This window comes from Pundamilia nyererei, unplaced genomic scaffold (assembly GCF_000239375.1).
Source record: "Pundamilia nyererei isolate P.nyererei 1_Seehausen unplaced genomic scaffold, PunNye1.0 scaffold00009, whole genome shotgun sequence".
Lineage (NCBI taxonomy): Eukaryota > Metazoa > Chordata > Actinopteri > Cichliformes > Cichlidae > Pundamilia > Pundamilia nyererei.
In genome coordinates this window covers 2017883-2042291 of record NW_005187410.1, presented here as the reverse complement: position 1 = coordinate 2042291, position 24409 = coordinate 2017883, and the positions used below count along the sequence as shown (strand labels likewise).

Here is a 24409-nt window from a genome sequence, read left to right as displayed (position 1 = left end):
TGTGTGTGTGTGTGTGTGTGTGTGGATTGGCTGAGTGAGAGGTGGTGAACAGTCACAGGCAGTGACAGTTTGGATACACACTGAAGGTGATGTTGCATGGACCCAGTGTGCCAAGCTGCCACAGTGACAGAAATAAACAATACTTATGTAACAGCAGATGCACTCTGCAGCTTAAAATCAAGGCCATCCTCTCTCTTGATTTGACACCAATGCCCTTCACCAAAGACTACCAGGATTAATTTACTATCACTAACCTTTAGGAAAGCTACTAAGGCTACGTTCACACTGCAGGTCCTAAAGCTCAATTCCGATTTTTTGATCAAATCCGATTTTTTGGTCTGCTTGTTCACACTACAAATAATCTGCAGATTATACAATACAAATAAAATGTTCACGTTTCTCCAACGCTGTCTCCCCACAGTTTCACTAACATCTACACGGGATGGCCAGGAAGCGTTCGCGATGTCTTTTCGGGCGCTTCTCTGGCGCTGATAATTGGTGTCTGTTTTGTGTCAGTGACGTAAAAGATGGATTTAATGCGACATGACCGTTCAAACAGCAGTCGCTTTCTAAAACATCAGATATGTATTGGATTCAGTACCACATACGAAAGTGACCCAGATCGGATTTGAAAATATCGGATTTGTGCTGTTCACACTGTCATGATCGGATATGGGTCGCATAGGGTCAAAAAAGTCGGATTTGATGTGCTTTCGCCTACAGTGTGAACGTAGCCTAAGAAGAATTATTGCTTAACAAGAATGACAATTAGTCTGACTACTCTCACAACCCAAAGATACACTGTAACATTGAGTTAAAGATGCTGTGCTCTTTCACGTCCACATCCACTTTAATGGCTCTTTAATTGTATTTTAGTAGAAAGACTTTTTTTAAACTAAAAACAAAATTCACATTGCTTATTAGGTCTTGTAAAACCTATTTACTGGCTGAGCTGTGGTCATACTTTCTGCGAATATGACTCAACATTTAACATAACATCAGCTCGGTCCAGTGCTTTTTCTAGGAAAAACCTCTGAGTCTTCTTTAATGATCTTGTTACTTCGAGGACACTGAACCTTTCTAAAAACTCACTGACGTCTCCTTCCACCAACCTCTGGTGCTAGAGCGCTGTCTGTTTTGCCCTGGTGCCTTTTGAAAACGAACCCACATTTCTGTGGGAGTGAAAAACCAAAAGGTGCTCAGTGGAAATTGGCAAAATTTAAATGACGAGGAAAATCATGCTGGGAAGAATCTGTACTGCATCTGTGAATTATCTGTGAATTTCTCACAGCAGTCACTCCCAAAGTGACTTATGTCAGTGATTCTAGCTGTGGGGCCAGCAATTTTGCGGTGTTATGCCTCTTACTGGCACAAAAATGCAGATTCTAAATTAAGCATTGGGCGCGGGGGGGTGTTACTTCACTCACGTACACTAAACAGTAAAATGTTTTTCTCCCTTCCTAACAATATAGAGGTTTATTTATTTGTCAGGCATTCAGCATTTGCTTGGCTTTTCCCCACTTAATTTGTGGTCAGTGAACTTGACCCCTGGAGTCTTTTACAGCATTTGAATGCAGATATCTTATACATTTCAGCCCATGCAATAGGTTTGTGCCTCAGTTTTGGTGAAGGTGTGGTTTCAGTATTTTCTTTTTTTATTTCTGTTGCTTACCACTAACTTGCTGATAGATACGTTTAAATGTGTCATGTGGTCTAAATATGGTGACTTCTGGCCAACGTAAATATACCCAAAACACTAACACACTCCAACACAGTAACACATTAAGTGACACCATTGCCGTCTCCATTTATACACGTGTATGGTGCTGACCACACTCTCAATCGCTCGGTCTTCTGCTCCTGCCTTGTCACAAAAACGTGCCCCCACAGAATGCGACATGTGATAGCAGAGAGTTGCAAATAAACTCATTACAGCTGCATCTGGGTCAGTGTACTGAGATAACACTCTAAAATGTGCAAGTTAACAGAACTGAAAAAGTTCATAAAAACAGAGATTATGCAGGCAGTTACGGCACACAGTACTCTTTAGATTCAACAGCTGCGTGTGGGCAAATTTGGAAATATGCATAAAAATGACTTTGTCAGACAACTAGATTTAGCAAAAAACTGCTTTTATCTTGTAAGCCTGAAACATTGTAAGACTACATGTGCACAGTCCCACTGCTCACACTGACAGTAAGCCATACTGCTGTGAAACCCCTGTTTAATCTTATTCGTTAAACTCGAATCCTTCCAGGCCAGAAAATGGGCACAAACTCTAAGGCCTGTTTGAATGTACATGCTTTTTTTTTTTTTTAATTTAGACCATTCTGCACAGTTTAAATAAAATATAATTAAAAACAAAACTGTGTTCTTCCTGCCAACAGATACAGACACCAATAGCTGGATAAAATGAATCAAATGTGGAAAAGCTCTCAGTTGAGCTTCTCTTTTTTAAATCTACATTTTGATACCAAGCTCATCTTCATACTTTTACATTTTAATAGCCACAAATGTAGCTTATTGCTGTGAAATAGAAAGAAAAACTGTTATATAGAACATCTAAACACCAGTGTGGACACTGATGAATCTCTAGGTCCTGAATTAGTTGTTGCCGTTTGTTTTTTTAAATACTTAAAATGTGAAGGTTCACAGAGGGTCTCAGGATCAATAGAGCTGCAGATGAGAACTACTGACACTAATCACAAGGAATAGGATGTTCCCCTTTAAAGTTTAGTAAATTAGGTACAAGGAACAACTTGTGCCAAAAGAAAATTTTCACAAGCTAATCAGGCAATTTAGAAACAAACTGCAAAGAGAGCACAAATTGTTTAACAAATGAAAAATGGGCAATTAATTTTCCCCAGGGCTCACATGTTTTGGAGGGTCCCACCAATTGGCTTATAAAGAAATAAAATGAAGACTTCGCAGAATTGAGTTTAGATTATTGGTGCAGTCTTCCACAGTAGTCTCAGTTTCTCACATGGCCCTTTGAGAAAAATTAAATAAGCGGGTCAGGTTAGATGCACAAGTGGATTTTCTATGGAATGACCTTGATAGCATTAATCAATGCTAAGAAAGCAAATGATCTGTAATCAATTCTCCTTAATTCAAATGTTTTTATGCAATACTTAATTACTTCACTACCTGTAACTTGTCCGTAACCTGAGAGTTACAGATCACTCCCAATCATGTGACTTTTGTTGACAATAAACAATTTAAATAAAGTTTCGTCTGGCTACTTATTATTACAGATATCATTTGTTTGCACACTGGTCAAAGAGTTTCACAGCTTACATCATGTCTTCCTCCAACTGTACCTCTCAGTCTTTATTTTAAAAATGAACTGCAGACAGACGTGTAGAAGCAGAACATCCACATCCAGAGGCTAAACTTTAATGCACAAATCTCAGGGTGCTTGCAGATAAGCTTGACAATGTTACAAAACAGGCTCAAAGGAGAAAGATATCTGATTTGCTGCAGGGCTGCAGGAGCTGAGCAGATGATGAGATGAACTGGTGGAATTTTGTGTGTGTGTGTGTGTGTGTGTGTGTGTGTGTGTGTGTGTGTGTGTGTGTGTGTGTGTGTGTGTGTGTGCGCACGCGCGCACTTCTTAAATCCGAGTCTGTGAATTGAAAGGCTCTCTTTTAGTCAGCTTGTTCGGCTCTTTATGAAAGGCTGACTCATTTGTTTCCTCCGGCTTGTCAAACCATCGCAGAGTCGCTGAGGCAAGCTTGTCAGTTACCATGGGAACAATAGTCAAGTCCTTTTCAGCCACTGGTAAATATTCCCAAATAATAACTCTTCGTTTTCACAAACATAATTTAGATTATATCGCTGTAAGTCAGAGGTTGGATACAACGCAACATGATGTGTGCCAGCATTTGTTCTCCTTCGTATGTCTTTAGCACCGCAATGTTAAAATGGTTTTCAAAGAAAATAAGCAGAAAATGATCAAGAAACGAGCAATGAGCAAGACTGTCATGAATATCAACACTACAAACAATGTGAACAACATAATGTAGTATACATCTATGCACTTACCTCAGTGTCCCAGAACTCAAATCTCCGCTGGGAGATGCAAATGGTTCTCCACAGTGTCACACATCTGTCACTCACTGAGGGTCACCTGCAACAACAAAAAAAGAAGAGACCCATCAATCACCATCACAGGAGAATCATCCTCAAGACATTTAACTACAGTCGTACTGTTTAAAATTACTGTCGTCGATGATGGTGAACAGTGTCTATCCATAATTTTCCCAGAGATTTCATAAATGTGTTTGACCCATCTTTGCTGGCATTGGCTAGAATTTAAAAAAAATTTAAACATTAGAAACTGACATCCAAACAGACGATGCAGTGTAAGCAACATGCTAGTCAGTCAAGCAAGTAACTTGGGGTGACACAGAATAAATCAATGTAGGAATGGAAATTTCTGAAATGTTAGCAACCTTTAAACAGCCCCATTTTTATCACTTAAATTTTTAGTTTAGTTGCTTTTGTTTAGAAACACCTGTGTATGGCTTTACAGATGTCACAATTCAATTCATCCATCCATCCATTCGCTTCCGCTTATCCTTTCCAGGGTCGCGGGGAGTACTGGAGCCCATCCCAGCTGTTATAGGGCGAGAGGCGGGGTACACCCTGGACAGGTCGCCAGTCTGTCGCAGGGCTAACACATAGAGACACAGACAACCATTCGCACTCACATTCACTCACAGATTCACACCTATGGGCAATTTAGATTGACCAATTAACCTATCCCCACTAACTGCATGTCTTTGGACTGTGGGAGGAAGCCGGAGTACCCGGAGAGAACCCATGCAAACACGGGGAGAACATGCAAACTCCACACAGAAAGACCCCGGCCTTATGGTGGAATTGAACTCAGGACCTTCTTGCTGTGCAGCAACAATTCAATTCAATTTTATTTATATAGCGCCAAATCACAACAACAGTCACCTCAAGGCACTTTATATTGTAAGGTAGACCCTACAATAATACATACAGAGAAAAACCCAACAATCAATATAACAGGAAAATATTCTGCAAATCACAAGCTCACAAGTCCAATACTCATATGCTCAATAATCTGCCAGCCCAAATGATTATAAAACCTGGTACTAAAGGTTTGCAAAAATAAAATAACAGGGACGACCTTGCGGGGTTAATCTAATGGCCACTTGAGGCTGGCTCCAAGAGAGAGACAATCCCCACAGACTGTCATGTTAACTTTAGAGAATTGAAAAGCATGTTTACAGCCTAGTACAAAGAGAGGTTGGTCTCTATGGTTAATAAACACCTTTACAACAACCTGACAGTGAGTGAATCTTTATTTTAAAACTCTTCTTGGATACCGGGGTCAGAGGCACGGCCACCTTGTCATAGGTGCACCCACAGAAGGAGCTGTAGCTATCTTTGTGCTGTTACAGCATTATAATCAAATTATATTACAAATAATAAGGCCCGCTGCCTTATATAAACTGTACAAGATGTTTTTGCTGAAGTTTTGATGAGTTAAAATTTTGTATTTATTAATCTGCTGTCTAGCACTAATTAGGCTTTTGTTCATAAAATGGTAACAGTTCCAAAATAGCCCACGGTGCTGACCAAAACACTAATGGCTTCAAAATACCTAATCCGTAACTACCTAGGGTCGCCTTGGTTACGACCGCCTTTATAATATCTATGGCAAAAAAAATAAGATACAGTTAACAATTCATTTTAATCAACATGTCAATTGTTTTCAGGTGTATTGCCTGTTTGGTCTATGACACGTCTGAAAACAAAAAAGCACATCCACAAGGAGTGACGTTAAACACCCATTTTGTCCAAAAAAATGTCAGCAAACTGAGTCATCAACTTATCTTTTCTGCTCTAAAGATTGATGCTTTGTAGTAATTGCAAATAAACTCCAAAATGAGCAACAGCAAATGACTCAAGTGAGAGATATGCAGTCATGAAAATGGACAAAGCAGCTGACGATACGGAAACCAGGGGGACAGTTGCTACAACAGTTCACTACAAGACACACAGCAATTGTGAGAAACATTTCTACTATGGACAGATGCATTACCAACAAGCAAAATAATTTCTGTGTCATAATGGAAACCCGTGTGCATTTTTCTCTAGTACTTTTGAAGGTTATTTTGAGTCACGGCACAAGGAAATTTTCAAGCTCTTATTGTTGCATAGCAACAGTCAGCTGGCCAACTTGTTGTCCTCGCCTGCTAAAAATGCATCCTGAGGATCCACACCCATAACATTTCACTGCATTTGACAAAATAAATCATTGTTTAGTGACACGCAAAAAAGCCTCTGCAGATCCCTGAGAAGCAGAAAGAGCCACATCACAGAGCGACCCATTTGCTGTTAAGTATTTCGAACACAGCCTTGTGTTTATCTGACCGAGTCTTACATTAGCAATTCATCACTAAGAGCCAAGGCAGTCCCATCTGTCTGGGATGATGTGTGTACCCTCTCCACCTATTGTAAGCTCTAAAGAAGCTGTTTATTTTCCGTCACCAGATCGAGTATATTCATTCTGTATGACTCATCAAATCTAAGGGTAACAGCGGCTCCGGGTTGAGTGAATAGATCAAAGAGAGGGACAAGGACTGAATAATAGAATACAAACAAAATCTGTGACCTAAGTAGATTACATGTACGAGGACAGAAACGTGTTATATAAAGATAAGGTTTGAAAGATTTTATCATTAGTTCTTTAGAAACAGAAGTTAGAATAGTTCCCATTAAATGTGATCACTGTGTCTCACTGACTCTATATGGTATAAAACGCAGTATCTTCAACCCCAGGGTGGGTCTATAATAGTTTTTTCATTAACATGAAAGGACTTTATCAGGCCCTACCCAAACACAAGCTGCTCAGGAATATTTGAAGAACATGACATAATCCCAAGGCATTAATCTGGCCTCCAAACTTTAAAACTTTTAAACAAGCCGATTACAACAACACAAAATTAGCTGACACTTACTTGGGTGATTCCTCCCGTCTCCAACCATCTCATTCCCATATTTGCGTGTAAACTGTGCACTCCAGCCAGCCGTCACTGTTGGCTAAATATGTCATGCACCTAATGAGGTCCCGGCCAATGACAATAGGCAAACTTTCCTTGAAGGAATGCTCTTCCTCTATGCAAGACCTGCTCATTGTCCTTTGGCGGGGCTCACAAGGGATCAGTAGTGTGCCAACCCATCCTGTTTACAACGCTTCCAATCTTGTGTCACAATTCCTGTGCTCAACACTCTGCTAAACAGTGCATACAGCTAAAACAAAGCCAACTAACCAACCTATTAAACTACACTAAGTAATTTGTGCACTTTGTTCCAAGACAGACCAGTTAACACACAACACGCTCCACTGTAAATTTGCAATGAGGCAAATAAAAGTTAACATTTTATTTGAACTTTTATTTGATAAAAAACTAAAAGCTCAGCTGTTCAATGGAAAGTAAAAAAAGAAAAAAAGAAGTTAATTCAGGCATGTCTGACATTAAGTACTGGAGAGCAAAGCTGCCATGTGGAAGTCTCGACTCTCATGTAACTAACAAACCCCCCAAACCACAGTTTTAAGTTGTTCAGCCTTGTAATTCAACAACATACATTACCCCTATTACCCTAACTCAGAAGCTGCAAGGAGTCCTTCATCATTTTAGCATGTGGAAGGAGTCACAAGGGTTCACAGCAGTCGTCAGATTGCACAGTGCTACAGACATAAGGGCGGCTCCGTAAAACTATACTAAGTTAAACACTGATGCTTTGAAATTCAAACTTATATGTGTTTTGCTAAAGATACCAAGTTAAGATTGATTTAGATGTAAAGGGTTTTGCAGTTTACGGTGTAATAGACTAGAGTACAGATCTTGTGGAAATGGTCTGAGGACTTTATTCTTTATATTTATAATAATCTTACTATAATGATCGTAGTGTGCATATGCATGTATATATGTCTGAATGCCTGTTCCTCAACTCCTAGACGTGTTAATCAGTCTGGTTTATATAAATATTGTAAGGTCTTTAGCTTACAAGATAAAGCACCTTGAGGAGACTATTGTTGTGATTTGGGACTATAAATACACATTTTTTTAAATTGCTTTGAATTGGGTGAAACGTACTATATAAACTACCTAGGGTACCAGGATAATCAGCATATAAACTAATTCCCCAAAGCTATATAAAAAACTCACATCCTTACAAATGATATACTTTAGATGACCTCAAAACAAACTGCAACATTACAACTACTTCACGTGTATGTTGTTGAAATTATGTGACATTTGTAAATACGTTTTTGCTAGCCATTTTTGTGATCTCACTATATTCGCTGATATAATGAAGATAAATGGTAACCTGATGAAATAACATGCGTGTCCATATAACTAGCAAAAACCTCCTCTATTTAATAAAAATATTGCAAGAGTTTAGTCTCAACAGAAGAATATTTTATTAAAATCCTCACAGTATTAAGGTGAAAGAGTGATTTCATTCACATCACCTGTTACAACTTAGAAAGCTGAGTAGCCCAGTCATACAGACATACTCTGAAACCTGTAATCTCTGAGTCTAAACACTGTGCCCATAGGCTAAGCTTTCAAATGAAAAAACCATCTTAAAATCTGTCAAGCTGGTAAAATCCAAAAACATCATAATCTTAAATGCTGGGTCAAAGCTGCTGTGTGTGCCATGAGCTGTCTCCTCTCCTGTACTGACTGGATGGATGTACACGGCTAACAGATGCAACACTGAGACGTGTTCAACCCTAATGGACAAACACGTTTATGACATTAAGTAATGAGTATGTGTGCCATCTGTGTTTATCTTACTGCCTTAATACGTAAACCCTTTAAACTTGAGTTTTACTGATGGGCAATATACTGTACAACCGATGATTGTGTCAGTAAAATAACAGGAGACACATGGGCGACAATGCGTGACATGAAAAAACACACAACCTTAGGAACTTGACGCCTTAGCAGCTGTGTGTACAATAGCCATCATTCACTACAGACAGATGAATCACACAGGTTTCCGTGACTGAGAGACTTATTAAACCAATGTCAACAAACGCAAGGTTAAAGCCACACAAGGTACAGAGAGCCACTCTTTGCACTCGGAGCAGGGGAGACAAGATCAGCACTCAAGAGCGTTACAGTTATTCTGTCCTGGTTATAATCAACAGCAGAAACAAACTATGCTTGTTTGTGTAAACAAAGATAAAGTAATCAGCTTGGACTTTTTGGCGACACAGTTTCAATTTTTTCTAGCAAGTGATGGCAGCTTTGTTGTTTTTGCTGCTGAATGAATCCCTGTTGACGAGCGGTCATGAACAGACCCAATCAGACAATCAGACTTTTTCAATGAGCATGCCGAGGAAAGAATTTTCAACTTTTTTGGAAATTTAAAAAAATAAAATAAAATTCACAACCAAGTCAAGGTAGATGTGCTACAAATTTATCTTTCACCACATGCAACAAACATATGTTGGAAAGTGAGGGTTCAAAACAGACTTCAGAACCATCTGCAACAAAAAGGAGAAACAGAAATGTTTTCACAACAGATGCAAATGTTCGAGTAGTGTTAGCCAGCAGTGTGAAAACTGGGTGCAGTACCTTTAAGTAGAACTTGCAAAGTCCTAACACTCTGGCAAAAATGTAAGTCATGTTCTGCAGATACTGTGACAAGTGGTTTGTGATCACACCAGTAGTTTCTTTCATCTACACCACCAGCATTTCAACTTAATATGAGCCAGCAGCTGTAATCAAAACTGATAAACACCCACAAAGTTCTGTAATTCAAATATTCAGTGTCCGTTTTGAAAAGCGGATTTCAGTCACTATCCGGTCGTTCAGTGATGACACGACGAATCCTACTTCCGGGCCTAAAGTAGTCTGCGTTTAATATGGCTTTTGTGTTGTTAACATGTTTAATGTTTTGTATTTTCTTCTATTTGATCTCAAAAAGCTCCTAAAACAGTCAGTGATCACTGTTGACCTCCCTTGGCTTTTATTACCGCTAATCATTTATTTAAGCTCAGTTTTTAAAACCTTAGGATGTAACTACAGCCCAGCCCATTATGCCACCATCAACCTACAAGTGGGCAACTCCCCTTGCTCCAACTTTGGCAGCTATTTGGATTACAGTTGGGTTTAAGCTGGCTCACTCCCACAATTATGGCAGACTTTGATATCAAGCAGCTGCTTCTCCAGAAAGGATCTCATCTGAAAGTTAGACTTCAGCTATAGCTTGTTGAAATGCAGCTGGAGTTAATAGTCTTTATTCTGCTGAGGAGATCTGTGAGCCACAGGATCACGCTAGCCACAGTAGGTAGGGAACTCCTTTGGTACACTGAACCCATCAAGAGCAAAGCAGAAAAAAGATTATAATTCCCAACTGTAGGCTAAGATGTTAGAGTCCATTTGGTGGACTCGCTTAAGAGGCAGCTAATACTACTGCTCAATGATTTATCTGTTACAAAGAGGAGAAATTTCTAAATGGTATTATTTAATAATGATTCGTTTTTAAAACGCCTTTGCTGATGCACATGCAAATGTATCTATGGGAAATATGGTAAAGGAGGCGAGCTCATGCTTACAGGCTGTTTGCCATTTTAATATTTGCACAGGTAAGTTATCAGGCAAGAGCAAATTGGGATTACTGTTTGCTTTCACTCTGTTGTAATCTAATCTAATCAAATTCTTGATACTCATGAAGAGGTAGGTGTAATTGAGTTTTTTGCATTACCTACTTCACTTTATGACACTAAAACTTATTTCTCATGGCAAGGGTGCATTTCTTTTCGTCATATAAAAGAAAAAAAAAAACAACAACAACACCTCTACTCATCCTAAAAGTGAAGTAAAACTTGATATGAAACATAATCAAAGTCAAGAACACATGTGAACCAAAGTCATAAATGCTATGTGAGAAATAGTGACACATCCCCCAAAAAATGGGGGACAAGAAAAAAAATTCCCTAAACGGAGGCTGCACACATATGAGTACTTGTTTCAACTTCTCTGCCCTAAATGAGCTGGGCCAGGTTTCAACAGTCCAACACTGGGGACGTTTCAAGGTCAGCTTAGCTCAGTCAGCCATGAATTATTGAACCTGAGCAAGCTGTCTCTCCCTGCAGTTTGGCCCCCTTCTAACGCCATCCTTTTGCCTTCAAGTTTGCTCGCTATGACCATAACAAATGACATCATTACCAGCGACCGTTTAATGATCTCTGTTGTGTACATTTCCTTTGCTTTAAAAATCTGTTTAGCAAGAAAGTCAGAACCCAGAGTCAAATACAGTCTATGTTTCGACCATCAGTACAAACAGATATTCTCCAATCAACTCCAATTATACTCTAGTACCATTATATAGTTTTGTAAAGATAGTCTAGAGAGGCTTAATCCGGTTGTTCAGTCTGACGTCACTAGCCGTGTCTGGGCCTAAACTCCGATGCAGGTCCATATATCAAACGATCACTATGGGCTTACTGAGAGTTGAAAAACTGTCTAAAGTCTTTCATCTTTAATAAAATGATCAGCGTTCTGCTCTACCAGGTGTAACAATTGAGTTTAACATCCAGGCATCCATGAAAACGGAATTTATGACATTTAACGGAGTTAGAAGTTAGCAGGGAGTTAGCTCGGTAGCTTCTATCTAAATACAGTATAGCATGTCCTGACTGCGGGGTTTTGGAAACAAATTAAAACGTACAGCTCTGTTATCACTTCCAGCATAAATGAAGACAGAAAACTAAACAGCAGTGACGTTTGTAGGGTTACTGAAGTTTGGCTAGTTGGTATATAATGATGTGCTACGTGACCGCTAGCGACACAGCTACGTTAGCATAATATAAACAAGCTAACTTTTTTCCCACTCGATAAAAGTTAACGTGAGTGTTCTCGGTGGTCAGGAACAAATGTAATCGCATGGCAGGATGCTGTAAAAGGACCAAACGTCAGCCAGGAGAACAACTGAGATTATCCATCCACAATAGGAGGTTAGTCATTCATATACTGCTGCATGGGCTGGGCTGTAGTTACATCCTAAGGTTTTAAAAACTGAGCTTAAATAAATGATTAGCGGTAATAAAAGCCGAGGGAGGTCAACAGTGATCACTGACTGTTTTAGGAGCTTTTTGAGATCAAATAGAAGAAAATACATAACATTAAACATGTTAACAACACAAAAGCCATATTAAACGCAGACTACTTTAGGCCCGGAAGTAGGATTCGTCGTGTCATCACTGAACAACCGGATAGCTGGTTTAGACTAAACATTTACACACATCTCAGACAAAGCTGGTACAGGGAGTATTTTTTCCTCTGAGATAATTTCCCTTAAGATAGATGGACTGGATGAATACAATGATCTATAAGAACTGTTTTGCCTATTTTTAGGTCGTCAACGTACTACGTGTTTCAAGTTAGGCTATTTTTGTACTAATACTGTGCAAAGAGAATGATCAGTCACAACCTTGCCCATTAACATGCAGCAAAATTCAAATCACAGACGTTACCAGATGACTAAAATGTTCCTCGTTGGTGCTCATTATTATCACAGACTTTATCCAGACATTTTCCCTTGGTAGGTGGATTAACTCTAATACCTGACTATGGTGGGGCAATCTGGTATAATCTCCCTGTGCCTATACCCACTGTAACTCCAGCCTGCCACTCACCTGCAGAGTAGGCTGTCCACTCAGGAATGGAATAAGTTTATTTATAGTTAAAAAAAAAACCAAAAAAAAAAAAAACCTAAAGCCCTTTTCCCCAGTCTGAACAGAATGATAGCCACATACAGTTTGAAGAGAGAGAGGCAGACAGGTAAACACACGCCTCTGCGGGACACTAACTGACCAAAAGGACATTTTGGTGAGTAAAGGTCACTAAGAAGCAGGCAACAATGACTAAAAGATCAATGTGCTCCTGTGCAAATCAATACCGCTACCCCTCGGACACGTGGACAGAGTCACAACTACCTACTTCTTTAACAGATGAAATATATATATATAGCAGGCAGATATTAATAGAAAGAAAGAAAATACAGGTGTGAATAATAGGAGAGGTAGAGAAAGTGAAAAATTGGCTGCCATTTCTCCCTCATTCTCTCCCCTCATCTCTCATAGGCCAGGCAAAGGGGAACTGAGGCGTACGCACATCCTGGGCTAAAATTAGCTCTGCTGCAGCTGCAGGGCCAGACGTGTTGGGATGGGCCCGTGCATCTAAGTCCACACACACACGCACCCACGCGTACACACACACACAGAGAGAGGTTCCACCAATTAGACAGGGTGAACCACAACACACAACAACACAGGTGACTGCCAACGGCATCCAGCCCCCATCCTGTGCTCATCAAACTGAGACACACAAATGCTTTCAATGCAAATGTTGTGTGTACACAAATCCAGACACAGGATAAACAGGTGCAGTCTGACAAGAGCAGGGTTCTCCATAGTGCCCGTTCAGTTTGATTCTTTACAGTGAATAATCTACAGTGAGTTTGAGTGAACATAATTTTTACACAGCTATTGCCTCTTTTTAAAGTAAATTCCACTATACTGTAGGGCAATTTCCTGTGAAGAAAGTGGAGTGGTACTGTTTATTTTATCATAAATAAAACATGTACCTTGAGGTGATATGCTTGAGATATCAGAAACAATTTTACTACACACAGAGACATGTATACAAGTGAGGAAATTACAGCTATAGCAGAAACATCACCTGTTTAACAAAAATAAACAAATACTGATGGCCACCATTGCTACCCTGCAGTGTCACAGTAGATGCACCTATACATTTGAAAATCTTAGGTGATTTTCAGAAAACTTGACCCTGATCTTGACCTTGACTCCAAGGTCACTGATATTCAAACTCGTCCAAGATTTTTAGTACCTGCACCTATGGTATCAATTTGAAAGTCCTAAGTGACTTCCTTCTTCAGTTATCGAATTCACAAGATTTTCTCTAAATTTGACCTCTTACGTTGACCTTGACATCACTGAAATTTTTAGTAGATGCACCAAGGGTATCAATTTCCAAAATCCACATCACCCTGTTCTTGAGTTATCGCATTCACAAATTCGGGTGTCTATGCTGTCTGCCCACCCACCCACACACCCAGCCCACCTGCACTGGTGAGTTCCACTGTAACATCTAAGGAAAAGCATTCAGCACAAACCATCTTACTAGGCCCATGTTGGCATATAGCACAGTGTTGGGCCAAAGCTATGCAGCCTTGGCTATCATCTGCCCCACAGATTACATTTTGCTCCATGCAACTTTGTCCTCATCCCTAAATGAAATTCAAGTTGACATGTCACTGTTTTGACACACTGCACATACAAGTGCAAAGGGTCCAAATGAGACACCCAGGAAGTGATTTTTAAAAAAATGCAACCAAGTGCAGCCCATCTCTACCAAGACTATCTTGAAGCCACTTCTAAATAACCGAGCTCCAGATCATATCTCCAAAAAAGATCTCAGATAAGGTTTTCAGGAAGCTCAAGTCCACCACTCACAGCTCGATCTTCCCCACAACAGCATCCACAACACTACAGACTGTCTTAATCTGTCAGTCACCCTCATGCCTCTTCCCATGATACTTGCGTCAGTACATCCAGGTCTTGTGAAAAAGAACCCAAAATAGTTGAGTTCCTCCACTTGAGGCCCACCCACTTCACACTCAGAAGCATACAGCTTCAATGCAAGCTATAGGTCATCAGCCAATGACGTTAACAGAACCATATCATCTGCAAAAGAGAGTAGAGATCTTGATTGTACCAGGTCTGTGGGCTTTCGTGGGCTTTTGCCCAGTCAGTCTATATGCGTTTTATTGAACTGGAAAATGCATGTAAACCACATTCTGGGGTATCCTATTGGGAGGCATGGTCACATTACCAGTAATAACTCAGACATGTTCCTCAGCAGAGTTTGACTCCACCAGCGCTGCCTCTTTTAATATAATAATAATGGTTAAATGGCCAACCTATTATTATTTTTAACATTTAACTACAAATAAGATCTTTGTCTATTATCTATTAATGGATAGATATAAGTGCAAAGCTACTTTGCAAAGCTGGCTTAGGGCTAGGCACCACTGTGCTCCAATGCACGAACACAAGCTACGTGTTAACATTACTCTGCACCACACAAATGCCTACTGTGCTGCATTACATTTACAATTGTAAAACAGGAGCCATGAGGTGGAGGAGAGTGCTTTTCTCAGTCACAAGTTCCCTGACATTTTAAATAAAGACACATGACCACTAATCCCACTACTGGCAGTGTTTTCACAGCGTGTGTGTCATATATTTAATGTCACTCTAGTGAAATAGAGGAAAGCGCTCTACTGATGTTTAAGCCCTCAGTCTTTTTAACAATGAGCAACTCTGAGCTTTCATGACATGCCAAGACCACTGGACTGCCCACAGGCTGAGACCGCAACCCGAGGATTTGGATCAGAGAACTTAGTCCCTGAACTTCCTTCCACCCCAGTCATACTGTATGATCGAGAACAATGTGGACCGCATTTTGGCTCCATTCATATCACTGCAGCAGACTCAAAGAAATTACATCAGCTGCGCATGGCACTGTTCTATGAAATCTGCAAGGGACTGTAGCCAAGTTAATAAGCATTAGCCTCAAAGATCTGGTCATTCTCTTGCTCAGTTACTTTAGGACCTACACATCTTAAAACAATCAGACTAAGTAAACCAATTTTACTGCATTTCAGAGTTTCTCTAAATGTATATTTCATGGGCAAGGTTTATATAAACCCTCCAGAAAACATCACAAGCCTCCACATTCTTCCTTATCGTTTCCATCATATCACAACAACAAATACCGGTAACTGCCAATAATTCAAAGGCTCCTGGAATCAAACAAGCTTTGGCATCTGCTCAACTTCAGACAGGCGCTGAGTCGTGACTGGCAAGCTAAGCAGGAGAGCGGAAAGCTGACCGAAGGGAAGGTAAAGCCCAGCAGAGAACAGGAACTTCTAAGAATATGATGGCCCAACATTACTGGCCCTTGTCACCTCTCGGTCTCTACAACAGAGGAGGAATCCGAAGCAAAAACGTTTGCAAGCTCCCCCTTCTTAAGGACTTGCTGATTTCTGCCTTACTGTTAACTGATGACTGCACATCAGTTTCTGCTTGCTGACAAAGTGTTATTTGTTTATGAGAAATGGAGCAACCAAACTAAACTGGAGATCACACTTAGTTGAATCAGTGCTAGAGCTAACACCACTAAGCCAGCTGTCTGCAGATGTAAGGATAATGCCTGATGTGAAGAAACAAACCCAGGGTGGTAAATTAGTGGGTGGAGGTTTCTGCTCTACTTGTGCTAAAACTTATTATTAAACTAGATGCCCCTCTATACGTAGTTAAATGTCTACCAATTTAAAGGTAGACATTATGGGCTCCAGAAAACCCCAACAGTTGATCAAATAATTAGGGATTCACTCAAATATTCAACTGTTTGGATATTGTGTTGTTGTGTAAATATTGTGTTTTCAACTTCTGGATTGGGTACATGACATCTCTCTCACCTCTCAGAAGCGATGATCACCTTCAGGTCACCTAACTGTTTCTAATTAGTGACTTTGTCATCATCTATTAGCGACCTGTCAAACCTATTTAGTAAAATCTTGCCATAAAAGTGCCTAAGAAAAAAATCTTTAGACAATATTGCTTTGCTACTCGCACTGCTATCCTGCTGGGTTCTCTCCCTCCACAGCTACAGCTGCACCCACATGGAGGTAGTGCATGCCATGTCATGAAAAAAGGTTAAGATGTATCCTATTGCTTCCAACTTTGACTCTCACTGATCATTCCATCCATCTTCTTCCACTTATCCAATTCAGGGTCATGGCAGAGCCTATCCCAGCTGTCACAGGGCAAGAAGCAGGCTACACCCTGGACAGCTCGCCAGTCTGTTCAAGGGCTAACACAGAGACAAAACAACCCTTCACACTTGCAATCACACCTTTTGACAAGTCACAATCACCAATTAACCTAACATGCAGTCATATCTCTAGACTGTGGGAGGACGCCGGAGTACTTTGAGAGAACCCACACAGGGAGAAGGAGAACATGCAAACTCACGTTAACTACGTTAATTCAGAGTCTAGCCATAACCTCACAGATGTGAAAAAGAAATTCAAAAATTCCTCCACAATAATGAGATAGTTGCTGCAGGACAATGATATAACTGCAAAAAGACACAGGCACTGTGTCTTAACCTTGCTTTTATATATGACTATAACAAGACAACAACCAGTTGGCAACCAGTTGCGTCAAGTCCTCTATTGCAAAGAGACGTTGCAGACGAGTTATGCTCACTGGAGCAGACGGAGATCGACTGCAATGTGCAAGCAACCTGTCTGTTAAACCAGACAATTATAACATTTGCCAATCCACCTGTGAGTGATTGCAGTTAGTATGAGTTGGGCCAGGATTCTCTGGAGACAGGTTGCCTCCCACTAAGCGACCTTTGCAATTACCTTAAAAGCAATCGAGGTTGAAGGTGTTTCATGCTCAGTCTGTCAGAGATCAATTAGCTGCTGCAAGTACTTCGAATCGGTCACCAAATGTGCACAAGGAGGAGGTTGCGGTCCTATTTTAATTCTAGTGTGACTGAGCCATTAGCAACATTTCTACTTCTTTGGTTTGCCATTTAATGTCAATTTTTAAAGTATGAAAAACACAACTTTCATTATGCACTAAAAGCCTTGTTTGTTTTCTCAATTTGCCATTAACAATGTATAAGACAGGTTTGAGCATGGTTGATAAATACCTGCCGGTAATTACCTATTCGCTGTGCCTGAGTATAGCGGCGGCTTAAAATTTAACTTGATCTAACGGCACAACTTTATCAACAGAGGTATGCAAACATAGCAGTCAGTGACAGAAATGCACTAAAGCAGGTGAAAGCTTGTGACACTAGTATCAACCAGTCTTACTGTACAAAAGAACGAAGATAAAGCCTGATATTGTCTCACATGGGAATAGGCAACTTCCCTTAGGGGATAGTACAGTTAATCTTACACAATCAAAACATTCACACAGACTCCGCAACAAAAAAGCAAATACTGCCAGCAAGCACCAGCTAAATATAAACAGGGACGACTTTAAATGTTTCCGCTTCAAGCACATGTAAATGTCTTTCACATCATATCAGACAGGTTTGACACAGGTGTTTAATAAAGAGCTGGTACAGTGATGTGTTCTCCCTTTGTCTCATATTTGATGCAGTGTCCACAAGCACTGGTTATTAAATGTTCTGTGCAAACAGTATGTTTAACAGTTCCTATACATGTCAACTATATGTGTGTTTTAAAGGCTTTGGGTATTTTCTCATACACTTTTGTACAACTGACAATTTAGAAGTGATGGCTGCTTTTTTAAGATGCAATTCATAAGTAAAACAACTACGGCCTCAATAACACAGGCTTAGAGACCAGTCTGTGAACCCCTAGGGAAAAATGTGTTCTCTGACTGAATCACATGTGATTTATGGCAGTCACTGGGTGAAATTGGTTGCAAAGGGGCATACAGTGTGGAGCCTAAAACATTTTTCCTAGTGACTCAGGGATGGGGGATACATCACTGAATGGTCTCAATACCTGTGTGACTTAAGCATAAACAAGCATTAATGTAAGTCAATGAATGAATTGACAGAAAATTACTCAACAACCACCTTAATAAGAAATTTATCATATTAGCAGATATTAGTGGCTATGATATCCCACTGGACAGTAGGGCTGGGCGATATGGCCTAAAATTCATATCGCGATATAATTTGAAGCATGTGCGGTAACGATATATATCGCGATATATTCTTTTCTTCTGTATAACGTATTTTCCACACTATAAGGCACACTTAAAATCCTTTAATTTTTTCAAAAATCGAGAGTGTGCCTTATGTATGAATTCTGGTTGTGCAAAGTTTTTGACTTTCCCCATATTTCAAAAGTGCTTCATCTCTTTGCTATGACTCTCGGCATAATTTGAAGATGATAATGGTTGTAGTCACTGTGATGCTTTTGACCAAAACAGGCGTAGCTTGATGACATCATCAACATGTGCTATCGCGATAGAGCAGTATAGTCAAAATCTCTATCGTTGGCCAAATTTATATCGTTTCTATCGTATATCGTTTATATCGCCCACCCCTACTGGATAGCTCAGCATATTTGGATTTTTTCAGACACCCTTCCTGATTTATGGCCTTTTCAAGAGATTCATATCTACTCCCAGGACATAACCAGTGATCTTTTGCTTGTTAGGTGAGTGTGTAAACCCATACACTATGTATCCATTTAGATCAAATAAATAAAATGTATGACTTAATATAAACCTTTTATCTGTGGGTTTTGGATATTTGCTCACCTTCTGAATACACTTTAAGATGTTCAAAACTACAGTTTGGCTTTCACGATACGACAAAAAGCTGTAATTATGCGACAATGTTTAACAGTGCAACGATATATGTTGGCTATACAGATGCTATTACTTTCTGCTTTATTTGTAACGAAAAAAAAATACTATTTTGAACATTACAGCAACCATTAAAAAACCATGAAAGTTCCTATTCTATGTCAAGGAATGTTTTGCAGTGTTTTTAATCACATATTGTAAGATTTATTGGTCATCAATAACTTTAACACACATTTACAATATTCTCTTATATTTTAAACACTAAGTAAATAATCTGCAGGTAAAAAATATTGTTACAGCGATATATGCATGATGGTTAAATTCTGTGCTGATGCCAATGTTAAAATTTTGTTAATTTTGTTGTTTCTGTGTAATTTATTTCCTCTTTTGTACAAAGGAAACAAAGAAGCCTTCATTAAGATTAACTGTAAAGTTAACATCAGTGAACATTTAGGCATCACAAAACCGATGTGAAACACGTGGCCGTGATTATACATCAGTGGATCCCTACGAATACTGGTAGCTGTAGGAGTAGTTCAGCACAAACATCATGCTTCTCGGCCTCTCGGCCTCTCATGAACTCATGTTGGAGAGATTCACTGTACATCACTGAGACAGCCAACACACTGACAGAGCTCATACCTGGCAGCGCAGTGAATCAACCACCCCGCGGCTCTCTCTGCATGCCAACCACATATCCAGCTGACTCAAGACCGCACGCAACATGATAAAACGGACTCCTTTGAAGACTTTAAAGTATGCGTAGAAACCAATTTAAATGTTAAATAATAGCCAACAAAAACAAAAAGGCTCTAATCTGAAATCCCCACATATTCAGACTCTACAGGGAGGAATTGTGAGGTTTCTTGTCTGCTTGTGGACTCATAGTGACAACAACAAACATGGTGATGCAGCTCTTCTCTGCTGGAAGGAAAGGAAGGGCAGGGGGCTGCCTGCCTGTGTGATCCTCTGGCGCTGTGGGTGAGTACAATGGAAAATAGTCCCCATTGCTAATCCATGGCAGGCTAATTACAGCTTTGATCCCCTAAGCGTGTGCATCACTGTTGGTGGGTGGGAAGGAGGCAACACACTACTGGGCTCAATACCGTTATGGCAAAACTGGCTTGGCTCAAAGATGTCTCCATTTACTCACAAACGGTGCAGAGGTGGAACCAATATGCTGTCAAATCTTACATACACTATATTAATACAAAGGTCATAAGAGTCCTTAAACCATCAGCCAATAATTTTATGAGCATACAATCCTTCATCGAGCAAATCCACCAGCTTCACAATATGATCCAAAGTCACCGACAAGGTTACCATTTACTCCACTGAGCAGCACATGAAACCCAACTCCTGGAGACATGAGACACAGATTAAGTGGGTAACTGGAGTTTCTGTCTAAAATAGGCCGCTGCTCTGATGATAGCCTAGTCCCAAAACACATGGTGGTGGAAATACAGCAAGGGAGGAGGAGGACAGAGGAGGATGAAGGCTGAGGATGAGCAGCAGATAACTTGGAATTATCTAGAGCTTGAGCTCCACACCTTTGCTCATTATGCCATTAGTGTAATGGTGGCTTATTAGCCTAGACCAATATCACTCCAAGCAGTATCCTTTTAATTTACTGTTTGCTGTCTTGAGCCACAGCAAAATGTCAGTATGGAAGAAGGAGTGTAAAAAGTAAGACACAAACATGCTTAGCTTTATGATCACTTTGAAAAACCTCCACCATCTCCAGTTCATAACCTGTGCTGTTTTAAAGGAGGTTTTTGTGGGTTTTCAAGTGGCTTGCATTAGTTATCCCACTATCAATCAGGATCCCCCTCCCCATCTCAATGATGGCCATTTGATGTGTATTAATAAAGCATATTTAAATGTAGGTGCAGTTACACTAATACTGCTTGGTTGACACTCAGTTCCAAGGCACTTGGGTCAAAGCATACAAATAGACCTCAGCACCCAGTTTTGTTTTGTTTTTTTAAATCCAGCCTTACTTTAGTCATCTATTAAACAGCCCTAACCTCCATGAATGACGCTATATCAATAAAGTTTGATTAACTTATTGACTGATTAATTGATTGAGCAGCAGAGGCATGCATTAGGTGAATTAGCACAGCATTGTTTAAGTTATTTGTTCATACCTAAGCCATTCCAGCATGTAACTATAGGAATGCATCTATGACGGGACCTGAAATCACCTTGAAGCTGCTGCAAGTTTAAGGTTATTATGGTATAAATGCACACACATAAACAGACTGGCCATGCTAGCGTGTTTCTACACATGGGTTATTTATTCAGAAGCAACGAATCCGCCTTAAAAAAAGTTATAAATGCAGTCGAGAGTTTTAAACCTGGGACTTCCGCTTGTTGTTTTTTTTGGTTTGTTTTTTTTTTTAATAAAAATATCAAAATAAAACCGTTTGTTAAAAAAAAATGCTGCAACGTATTGTGCGATTCAACTACGTATAAATTTATGTTTGTATAAATTGCGGTGGATACATGTAGTTGGCGGGGTAATGTCACAACACAATCACTGTTTAACCTTAAACACTGAAGACACCGTGCAGTCCTAACGGTCACGCAGCTATGTTAGCCAGGTAGTTAACTGCTAGCAAACGGTTGCTCCGACACTGCCACGAAGCCTGAACCTGTACGCCAACGTTAGCTACCTTAGCTCGGCTCGAATGCTGTTAGCACGCCTGTTACAGTCAGCAGCTGTTGGACATCCTCGTTTTTCCATCAGTCGTGACCAGGCCGGGGCTGCTGACTGCTGCCAGCCTGGCTCCAGCCCAGAGCAATCTGCTGTGTGGTCCTTTTCCTAAAAGACACCCCGCAGACGTTGAAGCTTCCTTGCCGCGGTTTTACATCCACATCAACACAACAACTGTGCTGTGATGTTCCAACTCATCAGCAGCAGCAGCAGCCCCGGTCTGCGACTACCTGGAAAATCCTTCCTCTTGTAATAGTAAATTAAATACTCACTCGAACTGAAGCTGGTTATAGTGATGCTACACAGTGGCTCTTTTGGGGAATCGGGAACCGTGTTTGGTCAGAGCGGTCACCCAGGTCGTGTATCTTCCCTTCTTCAAATGGTCCCTCGCTCCGCCAGCAGTACCTCCGTATGATCTCTCCACACTGCAATGATGGTGCTGAGGTACAGCGAGACACGATTGGCCAGGCTGAGCGGAACTCAGTGAGCTTTGGTAAGCAGAAATCTCCGGCGACCTGCAGGGGGAGTAGCAGTGGTGCGTTCAAGCCCGTTGGAAAAGTTACAATCAATGGTTTAACACGCTCATATTGCCACAGATAGCCGTTATTTTATTTATTTATTTATTTTTTTAAATGTGTATGATTATCCCTTCAGAGTCTGAAACCCACCATAAGCCACTGAATCTGTTTAAGAAAGAAAAGATAAAAAGATTAAGATAAGAATTTAATATCCCGTTGTTACAGCAGTTAAAAAATTAAACCGAACAAATATATGAGATGTGATATCTTAAATAGCTGAATGGTATGCAGCTCAGTAAAACAATACAGCATGACAAAGCATATATCTAGAGAAGGTAAGACTATTGTGAAATCAGAATAAATACAGCTTAATAAATGTAGTAAAACCAGCATAGCAAATACATAACTTAAACAAATATTCAGAGCTTTGCTGTTTAATTTTTAATGAAGAATAATTTAAATTACATTAAATTAACTTTCAATTGTTACAATTTAAACATAATGTTACCAGACAATGTATGAATAATAAAGGGACTTATTATAGCATATTTGCCTCTGACACAGATTTGCCTCTGTGCAACAGGGCAAGCATGACTGTTTTGTTCCACAGTATGAGGGTCCACCTACCCCTTGCTGCAACACTCAGTGGGTGAAAGGTGTTAGACAGGAAGCTGTTTCTAAAGAGTTTATTTTTACAGAGTTCAGTCAGGCTTCTGGTTGAACCTCGAGAGATTTTACAGACAGAGAAGCAGGATTATCATCCGTAGTGGTTCAGTGTTTAACGTGAGGCTCAAATCTCTCAGCACACGACTATCCCAGCATGACACAGCATGATACACACAAAATCCAAAGAATGAACTAATGTCACTTTGTTGTGGAAAATGCAGTCATAGGCGTTCAAACGGGCAAAAAGATTATTTGCTAAGGGAAAAAGTCAGGTTATTGCAAATTATGATCCAGTTAAGTGATACATTTATATTTTTTCCAGCTTGTATGAGAAATTTATTTTCTCTCTGGTAAAAACAAAGAAACAATAAAACAAAACAAAACAAAAAAATCTATTGCAATGACAAATTCATATAGCACATTTAATTGTATGTAAAAATCAAAATGCTTAACATAGAAGCAAAAACACTTTACAGAGAGTTAAACACAGTTAAATTTAGGCCTGTGAGAAAAAACAAGGTTTTGAGTCTGTTTTTGGATTAGACAGAGTTGTAACTGACCTCAGCACCACAGCTATGCCTGATTTAGACTTCCGCGGGAAATCTGCATCATAACTTACAATGTAACCTCGAAATGTCCTTTAACCCTTCGCAGCAACCTTCTAAATGACATGAGGTGCACCTCCCAAGACATGTAACCCTATGTTGGGGTCGATGCAGCCGACAACGATTGAGTGGCGTGTGGAAGGTTGCAGCTGACAGTTAAAGGGGGTTTCGTCATAAGTTAGACTGTAAACTTTTCGCAGAAGTCAATCTTAACTGAAAACACCCTCACCGCATTTAGATCTAATTTTGTAACTGATGAACTAGGTTCTCTGTGAACCATATTCGTGTCCTGATTATTCCATATTTTTCAGTGCTTTTTAAAAAAAATCTGCAGACAGTATATTTTCTTTAGTGGCAGATGTCGAAAGTTTTACATGTGCAGGTCTAGGCACGGTGGCACATACCTCTGCAGTGAAGTATGTAAACAAAAAAAGTACGTCAACAA

The 24409-nt window shown here is 39.9% G+C and overlaps 2 protein-coding genes across 6 annotated transcripts in view; one reads left to right on the top strand and one right to left on the bottom strand.

Annotated features, from left to right (window-relative positions):
• Positions 1-22605, bottom strand: part of LOC102196007 (protein FAM126B) — a 44540-nt gene extending 21935 nt beyond the window's left edge. For 2 of the 4 annotated variants that reach the window (XM_005723324.1, XM_005723325.1), the window contains exons 1-2: positions 22448-22605; positions 4045-4129 (exon numbers count right to left, since the gene is read on the bottom strand). The gene's annotated coding sequence lies outside the window, so the exon portion shown is untranslated. Of the gene's footprint in view, positions 1-4044; positions 4130-6998; positions 7043-22134; positions 22284-22447 lie in introns of those variants that run through there. The other 2 variants (XM_013908345.1, XM_013908346.1) reach the window with 2 other exon arrangements.
• LOC102197058 (CASP8 and FADD-like apoptosis regulator) overlaps positions 21668-24409 on the top strand; it is a 9033-nt gene continuing 6291 nt past the window's right edge. The window contains exon 1 of one of the 2 annotated variants that reach the window (XM_005723330.2): positions 21668-21686. Coding sequence is in view for 1 of the 2 variants with exons in the window: in XM_013908347.1 (XP_013763801.1) it covers positions 22587-22668 (82 nt within the window). In the remaining variant the exon portion in view is untranslated. Of the gene's footprint in view, positions 21687-22581; positions 22669-24409 lie in introns of those variants that run through there. The other variant, XM_013908347.1, reaches the window with a different exon arrangement.